Source organism: Stenella coeruleoalba (genome assembly GCF_951394435.1).
Source record: "Stenella coeruleoalba genome assembly, chromosome: 16".
In the NCBI taxonomy this organism is placed as follows: Eukaryota; Metazoa; Chordata; class Mammalia; order Artiodactyla; family Delphinidae; genus Stenella; species Stenella coeruleoalba.
Window position 1 is genome coordinate 76,999,080 of NC_137162.1, and position 9,993 is coordinate 77,009,072.

Below are 9,993 nucleotides of genomic sequence, written 5' to 3' on the forward strand. Positions count from 1 at the left end.
TCTTTCCTCGTTCATGCGTCCTCTTTTGCATGAGTAGGACTCAAGCTAGGCTGATTTTGCAGGCTTTTCTGAGTGATGCTGTTCTCTGTAGCAGCAGCAAGACCTCTGAACTCAATAATAATACCCCATCTTCAGGAAATGATGGCCCCCTTTACTGTCACAAAGAGGACAGCAGTGGAACTGGATGCCTTAAACTTCTTTGACAGCCATCAATCTGAAACAATTCATCCCAGCTTTTTCATTTGTAACTCAAGAGCAAATGTTCTCCTCATGTGTCACTGAACCTATAAGCCAGAACTTGTAAGCTGATCGTAACTCCCAACTGTGGGCACTGCTTTATGGACGTTTCAAATCATGTCAGATGTGTCCAGAGGTAGAAGAGCACCGAGGATTCAATCCAGTGAGTGTGGGCGACCGTGTGTCTCTGCTATATGTTTCAAGTACCCCAATCATCCTTCAATATGCTGTTCTTCTCTGAAAGGCAGGGAAAGAAACTGGGCTCTACCCGATGGGTTCATAATTGTACGTGTCCCTGAAGTACTTTACGGTCAAAATTTGATAAAAAGAAATATGGAGTATTATCTTACTATCTTTCTTTTGTGTGTGTGCGTCCAAAATTTCTTTTAATGTGAAATAAATACAGACTCTAGTGAAATTTAAAAGAAGTCATATCTTGATCACCATAAACCCACTGTGGAAAATAAGTGAGCACTACTTTTAACGGCTAGAAGTTCAGTGTGACACTCAGTACCTATTTAACAGGGGCCCAATTTACTCAACACTAAGGATTTGATTTATTTCCTGGAATTTTTCCTTTTCTCTAATCTCTTTTTCTTTGTGCTCTCAAAATGTATCTTTTACTTTACGTCTTTGGTTATGTATTAAATACGAGTGAAATTCAGATCCATGTGAACTTTATGAGTCTGGTTCTAAATTCAGAGGGAAATAAGACAATTAAAAATTTCATTAGAAGTGGAACCAGTGTGCCAAAAAGCTTTTAAAATAACAAACTTCTTTAAGGAAAGAAAAAGTGCTTACCGTAGTAGAAAAAAATAAATTGACCACATAGACTCGTCCTTCCTCCCAGGCTGATGGCGATGATGGGCCTGTGTCCCTGACTCAACAATCACACTAAGAAGTGTTTATCCCCGTGGACAGGTGTCGCTCACAGCACTGATCAGGAAACTCCTGCCTCCAGCCTCCCCAGACCCAGCAAGGCTCCATCATCCTCTGAGCTCCTACAGCACTTTCTGCTGTTCCACTCACTTTGCCCTGCAACTGCCTTAGGTCCCCAGCGAGATTTGAGGTTTTCTTCAGGAAACTGGCAAATACTGATGATCGCTTGGTGACAGTAGGTGCCTGGGCATAGCCACCTAGTGGAGGTCTCACCTGGGCACACGTGTCAGTGGCTCCCTCTCTGGACAGAACTCTGTTTGGATAACGGGCGTGGAGGTAACCACGTGCCGGTCCTTCTGAACACTCCAGGTCAGCAACAGGGAGAGCTTCAGGTTTCCGCTTCACTACAGAAACATCACTAGAGGACTTTTACTGGGCCACAGGAAGCAGGAAGAACACCTTTTATCTGGGTCAACTATCTATCACATTTTAGGAAGCCCCAGAAATATGGGTCAAGTCTTCACCGGCCCAAGTAATAACGGGAAGCCAGAGAAGCACTTCAAAGCTGACACCATGGAGAGGAAGACGATCACAGTTTAGCTGCCGATGCTGTGACCCACCAGGATGAGAATATCCACAGACGCCAGCATCATTCACAGCGTGCACGTCCAACATGCGTTCACAAAATGTATTATGTGATGTTCTACACTGTGCTACGGGCCATTTATTTGTCTGTGAACTTCTAAGCAGCCAATCATTTACATGTAATTTTTTTAATCCACAGTAATAGCTTAGGCTCTTGTTACACACAGCACATCGCAGGTACAAAATATATATGTGTTGAAAGAATGAGGGAAAAAGATCATATGTAAAATAAGCTGAGCTTCAGCTTCTAGATTCTGAATCTAATGTATCTGATTGCTTATTACAAATAAACGACAATGGATGATATTGTAAAACAAAAAAAAACAAAGTACGCATGTCCAGTTCAAGGGCAAGGTTTTTATTACACTCATTCTTCTAAATAGTTTGAGTCCAGCTGACCCCAGGACTCTTAACATGGCAGAGAGCCCCTCAGAGGTAACTAAGTCCCCCTTGTACGGTTCCTGAAAGGATTCTTATGGGACCCCGCCAATCCCGAGGTCACGTAACCACTGACTGGCAGAGTCCCCCTTCCAATGTTCTTCCCATGATTAATAAAGATGAAAGTAAAAAAAAAGTAATAATTAAATTAAATTAAAAAATAAAGATGAAAGTAAGTGGATAAAACCGCTGCACTGGATGCCCCTGTGATGCCCTGGAAGTCACCTCACCATCTAGAAGCTTCTCACATGAAGAGTACAGATTCTGATAGGCTTCCCTGGTGGCGCAGTGGTTGAGAATCTGCCTGCCAATGCAGGGGACACGGGTTCGAGCCCTGGTCTGGGAAGATCCCACATGCCGCGGAGCAACTGGGCCCGTGAGCCACAACTACTGAGCCTGCACATCTGGAGCCTGTGCTCCGCAACAAGAGAGGCCACGATAGTGAGAGGCCCGCGCACCGCGATGAAGAGTGGCCCCCGCTTGCCACAACTAGAGAAAGCCCTCTCACAGAAATGAAGACCCAACACAGCCATAAGTAAATAAATAAATAAATTGAAAAAAAGAAAAAAGAAAAAGAGTACGGATTCTGACAGGAGCCCAGGGTCTCTCCCGGGCAGCCCCAATCACTCAGACTCACTTCATCCTTCCTTCACCCTCTTTCTCGCCTTAGTCACTTGTCTCAGTCACCTTCCTCTCAGTATCTCCTCACAAGGCCGAGATTTTGCAGGATGGGGAACCCAAGTAAGGTGTCAAGAATCAGATTATAGAAGGTCCTGAACCTGGGAGAGAAGTCAGACTGGGTGTGACAGGAACCTGGAACTGAGGAGTGGTGGCGAGAACACAAGGGTATTAGGGGGATGCAAATGGCAGGAGAATTCAAGGGGGGCTTCAGTGGCTGGAGGAGCGGGGAAGGATGAAGGCTAGAACAAGTACTGGGGTACGAAAGAAATCTAAACCTGAGCTAGGTTGCCAGGGAAATCACGATAGGAGATGATGACAAATTAGATACGAAGGAATCAGAAAGGACTAAACAAATGCACTGAGCACGTACCATGAGCCGAGCTCTGTAACAGGTTGTTGCACATAAATTCTATCATATGATCTTAAACAATCCCTCTGAGATGGCTAATATTATCTTTAGGTTTTAAGGAATTTTTTAACATTTTCTCAAGTCCATAAGCTAGGTCCTGGTGGATTCAGGCCTCAGACCTAGGTCTTCTGGAGATGTGGATCACACTGGTGCTTCTAAGCCGTGGCCAGCGCAGAGCCACCAGGAGGAAGAGCCACTCGGGGGACAGAATACATGTGTGCTCAGGACAGTGTGTCCAGAAGTAGGAGGGGAGTTAACACAGAGGCCATGGCAGCTGGAAATGAGAGCCCAAAGGCTGTCAGATCTGGGTGGCTTTCTTCTACAGGAAGAAATGGCTTTGGGAAAGTTCCTGGCATTCCTCTGGCTCCCAGAGCTGGATGAAGCGATTGTTAAGGCTTTTCAAACTCTGTTATTCCAAGGATCCCAGACTTTGTGGCACAGATAAGCTCACGAAGGCAGAAGAGCAAGAACTAGAAATAGGACAGTATCTTTTGGGACAACCAAAGACTAAGAGTAGACGGAGTGAAAAGAACCCCCAAAAAGCATGATCGTAAATGTATAAAAATAACTCAATATATCCTAGCTCCAAAGCCAAACAGAGGAGCTTCAAAAAGGAGAGCAAGATTAGTAGAGTTTCTGAGGGCTAAAGGAATAGGGGTAGAGAGGAATGTTTAGATTTGGCACAGAAGCGAGGCGATCACTGGTAATATCACCTACTAAAGTGATTTTAACAAGAGAAGCTAGGTAACAATTACCAGGCAGCTTGGAGACAAGCAGTGGGTGGAGACCACATCTGGAGGAGTTGAGCAGCTAGATAATGGTCTCGGAGCCAAACAAAGAAATTTTAAGATGGGAGAAATTAGCATGCTTCAAGATCAACCAGAAGGAACAAGTGGAGAAGGAGGCAGAGAAAGGATGGAATTCATGCAAGATTCCAGTCCTGGACCAGCAAGCAAGTACTGTGCTGAGATCTAGGACACACGAGGGACTGCAGCTTTAGAAAGGAGGGACAAAACATCCTTGTCAGCAGCTAGAAGGACAAGAGGGTAGATTTAGACAGTGAACCCTGTGAAGGTGACGATAAGCATAAAATGGGACAGGTGGGTTTAGATCTACTCTACAAAGAAGAATGGTACGCTGATGAACTAGCTTTTTGGCAATTCTTCAGAGATTTTTCACACCCTTTGCATTACTCTACTGCTGCTATTATGGGCTGAATGTTTGCGTCCCCCCATGTTTCCTATATTGAAATCCTAACTCCCAAGGTGGGGTATCTGGAAGTGGGAGAGGTAATTAGGTCATGAGAGTGGGACCCCCATGAAAGGGATTAGTGCCCTTATAAGAAGAAACACAAGAGAGATGATTTCTCTTTTGGCCAAATGAGGATACGACAAGAAGACAGCCATCTGCAAACCAGGAAGGAGCCCTCGTCGCACACTGGATCTGCTGACACCTTGATCTTGGCCTCCCCAACCTCCAGAACCATGAGAAATATACGTTTGCTGTTTAAGCCACCCAGTCTGTGGTATTCTGTTAGAGCGGCCCAAACCAAGACAGCCACTAACCTGGAGTGTGACACTGGGCCAAATCATTTCACCTCTCTGAGCTTTTCCTTATCTGCAAGATGACAGGGGAGGGAGATGCAGGAGTAGACAAGATAACATTTTCCGAAGGTCTCAGATAACATTTTCCAAAGGTCTCTTCCTACCCAAATATCCTAGAGTTTCTACATGTGCTTTTTCCTTCTAGCTGTTCCACGCCAGGCTCTACATCTTTTCTTTGCAATTATAATTGCAGACCACTTTTTTCCTTATTTCGAATGCTTCCCTAACACCTACTATCACACCATGCACATAGAAAGTGTTTGACAAATGTTTTTCTAAATTAACAAAAAATCTCCATAATGTCAGGGTTTCAGGAGACAAATGTGTGCCTCATCACATCTTCTTCTTCCCCAAGGGCTATTTACAGAATCACAGTCACCCAGGAGTTGTAATCCTTTCTCTGGTAATTCAGCCTTGATAAAAACACTTATCTAAAGCCAAAGGACAAACAAGATGGAATGTCAAATAAATTAGCGCCCTAAGTGTTTCAGATCCTGCCCTTCCTGCCAATGTGTACACACTAATTTCTGGATTAAGAAAAATACATGAAAAAATAAGCCTGGGTGGGCTTTCCATCAGTTCCTTGAAAAAATACCACAGTGCCTATCTATCAAAAGATCCTCATGCTGTCAGTATCAGGGGAGCAAAAAGGGCTCACCCAGAATCTTTTCGTTTGTACTCTGTGACATTCCTACGGCTAAGAAAACTGATTGTCCCCTGTTTGTCTCCTGTGAACCAAAAACATGCTTCAGCAGCTGATAAAGCAGGCTTTCTCTCCTGGAAAGGACATCATCCTAAGATCTGAGTTTTAGTCTTGGTTCTGCACTGCTGAGCAACTGACTTGGTACAATTAACCTTCCTGGACCTCTACAAACTGGGGTTACACATTCCAGCCTGATCTATTTCACCGTGTTGTGCAGTGGCATTTATACTTTATGATTATTACCATTAACTGCTAAATCCTTTCTAAGATGCTTCCTATCAATAGCAAGCAAGATGTGGAAGCACTGGGAAGAAATCTATGGTGAAACAGTTCACTCTGCAAAGGAAGGCCAGAGGAAAGCTCAAAGCATTCCTATCAGAATAATTTTTGCAGCCAGGACTAAGTTTGAAGTCTCAACCTATGCATAAACGCAAAATTACACGACACAGTATATCCCCAGAGTAAATTCACTGTGCTTACACAAATGAAAGAAAGGCAAAGTACTTAGAAAAATCAACTCCAGACAAAGGTTATTTTACATCATGGTTTTCTTAAAGTCAAGGAATTCCAGTTCATTGCTATATTGGTAAGTTAAGGACATTTTTTAAAATAAAATAAACAACACATTCCAAATCATGGATATGTTTGGAAATGACAGTGAATAAATCCGTTATGGACTGAAGGCATATTTTATGATAGGATTCTTCTAAGTGTCCCAGCACGTCCAGAGTTTACACATATGTATTCTTAATTTCTCTCAAAGATAAACACATCAGGGACTTCCCTGGTGGTGCAGTGGTTAAGAATCCACCTGCCAATGCAGGGGACACGGGTTCGAGCCCTGGTCCGGAAAGATCCGACATGCCATGGAGCAACTAAGCCCGTGCACCACAACTACTGAGCCTGTGCTCTAGAGCCCGAGAGCCACAACTACTGAAGCCCGCACGCCTAGAGCCCGCACACCGCAACGAAGAGTAGCCCCCGCTTGCCGCAACTAGAGAAAGTCTGCGTGCAGCAATGAAGACCCAACGCAGCCAAAATAAATAAATAGATAGATTAAAAAAAAAAAAGATAAACACATCAGAGTGGGCCTGCTTCTAGCTGGTGGGAAAGCCACTGAATGGAAGATGATCTTTCATCTATGTAACCATTTGAAAGGAATGTTAGCAAACTCACAATTACATAATGGAAAAGAGCTGGGAGAGGGACCAGCAGCGGCTAAATACAGTGAAAAGACCCTCATTCACAAATGAAGAATTAAGTCACAGCAGCAGACAGAACTCACGGACACAGTCCATTAAAGATTTCACCTCTGCTTCCCTTGACAGTGATTACAAACCTCTTCCAGAAGAATGAAGAAGAAAACTTCCTGTGGACAGAAAGATTCCAAAGATTCTTCAGTGAGCTGCGATGCTTGAATAAAAATCCAAGAGACTACTTAAGGTGCTCTACTCAGAATATATGAAATGGCCAGTGAAATTCACCATTATGGCCTCTTAATGACTAACACTTTTTTTAAACACAACAGCTTTATCCATAATCTGTAACCGTTTTACGTAGAGGTACAGGTTGTTAATACTCCCTGGGCTACTTAAAAACAAAAAAAAAAGAATTAGAAGAAGAACCTCATACTGACAAGACTGGACGCAACAGAGGAAAAAAAAATGCTCCAGGAAAAAAACACAGATGGATTTACCGCTAAAAACTACATCCTCTCCATTCCTAACTCCATTAATATTTCTGAACCAACAACATTCTCGGGTTAAGAGAATAAAATGGAAAGGAGCAAAGGCAGCAGACAGAGGAATAGTAAAGGGTTTGAGAATTTCTGCACTGAAACTGTAAAATGCAGAGGGGAAGGCATGTTTTCCTCTTAGATGTTCATGCCACACCAAAAAGAACTCCCCTGCTCCACCATGCTACTTCCTTCAAGGTCATTTATCATCAGCACAACAACCTACGGATGTTTTATTAAAAGAAAAATCCCAGCCCAGGGCTGCCAGATCTCTACCCAGGAGCCACTTATCAAAGGTGTCACTGGGGCTGACAGGCAGCTGTCCAGGGGCACAGACTTAACATTACTTTATATGTACAGAACCCCATCAGCAAGCACATTAGTTCGGCCCCCATTAAGTATTCTGATAACACCACCTCCACGAGCTCAGCTTAACATTTAAGCCTGCAGGAAGCCCTTGAGTGCACAGAGCCTTCCAAAATTTTCTAGCTAATTTTAACCCTATGGCATTTGAAAAAAAAAATGAATTTAAGAATTACACAGCAACTAAATATTTTATCCACCCAAACAAAAAATGTCATGGTACTGAGAAACATCTTTTCATAGGGCTTTTTATTAGTTATTTAAAAACCATACAGACAGTTTTCCACTAAAAAAAAAAAAAGTAAACTGTATTCCTAGTAGGCTTACAATATTCCCCATGAGCAAGGTTTTGGTGAACTGGCTCTTCAGAGTTGGGTGGTGGACCGGTAGTACCACCAGCAGCACATGTAATGGTGCATGATGCCCAGCTGGTAGGTCAAATCAGTCGCCATCTGATGTGTACCCTGTATTTTATCCTTTCGAAAGGCTCCCCGCCCTACCCCCGCAAAGCAAAACTGAGTGCCAAAAAAAAAAAAATTAGAAGAGCAAAATAGAAAAACTGGCCACTTACAAATGTTCTTGGACAAATGTACTGTTTGCACTTGTTCAGCCCCCAAATGCGTCATCTAGGCTACTTTCACACCTAAAAGTTGCTATCTGGTTAATATCTCAAAACGTAAATATCTCTCTTACTTTCTGTGATTGTGGAGGTAACTGTAACTGGGCAGTGGCAGCTTTTTCACTGCTGGGGAAAGAAGAGCCAGGAGAAGCTGCAGTCCTGGGGGTGGGGGGGATGATGACGGGGAATCCTGTAAGGGAATATCCTTCAGAGAGGAGGATACAAGCGCAGGGAAAGGAAAGACCAAAAGGATGCTGCAAACGCTAACCAGGTGCTCTTGACAAGAAGTTATGGCATTTTCTTTTGACAAGGGGCTCTCCAGTCCCAGCTTCGAGATGAGCAAAGGCTTAGCCTGAGAAGTACCTGCAGCGTTCGAACAAATCAGCGACAGGAAGGAGCAGTGCCAATAGGTACTTACGGAGAAAAAACTGTATTAGAGTGGAGCCAACCTTCCCCTGCTGCCACCCAGTGTAGAAATTCCGGGCAGCCACCCTGCCCTTACCCACACACACGCACACACTTTGCTGCACTCAGCGTTCAATAAGCCAACATTTAGAGAACGACACGTTCGCGCTGTCCCCCGCCACCCCCGCGCGCGCGTGCACGCACACACACACTCGCTTCCCATCCCTTCCACGTTCTGCGAGCAATCACAGCACCGCCAATGGCCCCAACCCCAGGCACCGCGGTGTCCACGGAGGCGACTCCCCCTCCCCTGCGCAGCACCTCGACTTGGGGGCACATCCTGCCCCGCCTCCCCGGCCCCGGCCACGCCAAGTAGGCGAATCCCTGGGTTGCGTGATGGCGCGCGGGTCAAGCCCGAGAAACCGCGCCGCGGCGGAATTCCGGGCGACTGCCCGCGTCCCCGCCGGCCCCCGCGCCCCACGGGCCACCGGGTCTGCACCCTGCCCCTGGCTGCCCGGAAGATCCCAGCCCCACCGACCGGACAGGCCCGACCGGCCGCCCCCGCGTCCCCCGACTCCCGCAGCTCCGAGGCGCCCCGGGACCCAGCCCGTGCGCCGCCCGCCCGCTCGCCGCGCTCCGGCCGCGCTCGGTCCCCGGGCTTTACACACGCGCGCACGGACACGCACCCTCCCTTCCCTCGCCCCAGCACGCACACCTGCGCCCCCCGAGGGGTGCCCGGCTCCTCCCGCATCCCCGGGGGCAGCCGCCGGCCCGCCCGCGTGTCCCACTGCCCGGACCCGGTCGGTGGATGCCCTGGCTCCCCCTGCTCCCCGGGGAAGCCGAGACGCGCGGCACTTACAGTTCGCAGGAACTGGATCTCATCCTCGCCCTCGCCCCCATCGGCCATGGCTCCGCGCTTTCTGGCCGGGGCAGGCTCCCGAGCCCCGCGGAGCCCGGCGGCGCTGGCGGCGGCAGCCCCTCTCGCTGTCTCCTGCTGCTGCTGCGGCGGCGGCGGCGGCTGTTGCTGCTGCTGCCCGGAGCCGGGGGCGGGAGGGGGCCGCGGCTGCTGGGCGCCGAGCGCCAGGCGGTCCCCGCCTGCAGAGCGGAGGAGGAGGCGCGGGCGGGGGCAGCCGAGGCGGGAGCCTCCCTGCGCCGCACTGTGCGGGAGGAGAGCGACCCGGCCCGGAGGACGAGGGCAGGCGGCCCCGCAACCCCGCCGCGCCTGCTTCGCGCGTCCGGCCTGCAGCAGGCTGACTGCTCTGCCCCGGCTCCTCC

At 47.5% G+C, this 9,993-nt stretch overlaps 1 protein-coding gene across 3 annotated transcripts in view; it reads right to left on the minus strand.

Moving 5' to 3' along the window:
* RYR2 (ryanodine receptor 2) overlaps nt 1-9,755 on the minus strand; it is a 719,519-nt gene extending 709,764 nt beyond the window's left edge. For all 3 annotated transcript variants that reach the window (XM_079900749.1, XM_079900747.1, XM_079900748.1), the window contains exon 1: nt 9,578-9,755. In XM_079900749.1, the coding sequence (XP_079756875.1) occupies nt 9,578-9,625 (48 nt within the window). In that variant the 5' untranslated portion in view covers nt 9,626-9,755. The remainder of the gene's footprint in view (nt 1-9,577) is intronic.
* Nucleotides 9,756-9,993: the final 238 nt, after the last annotated feature.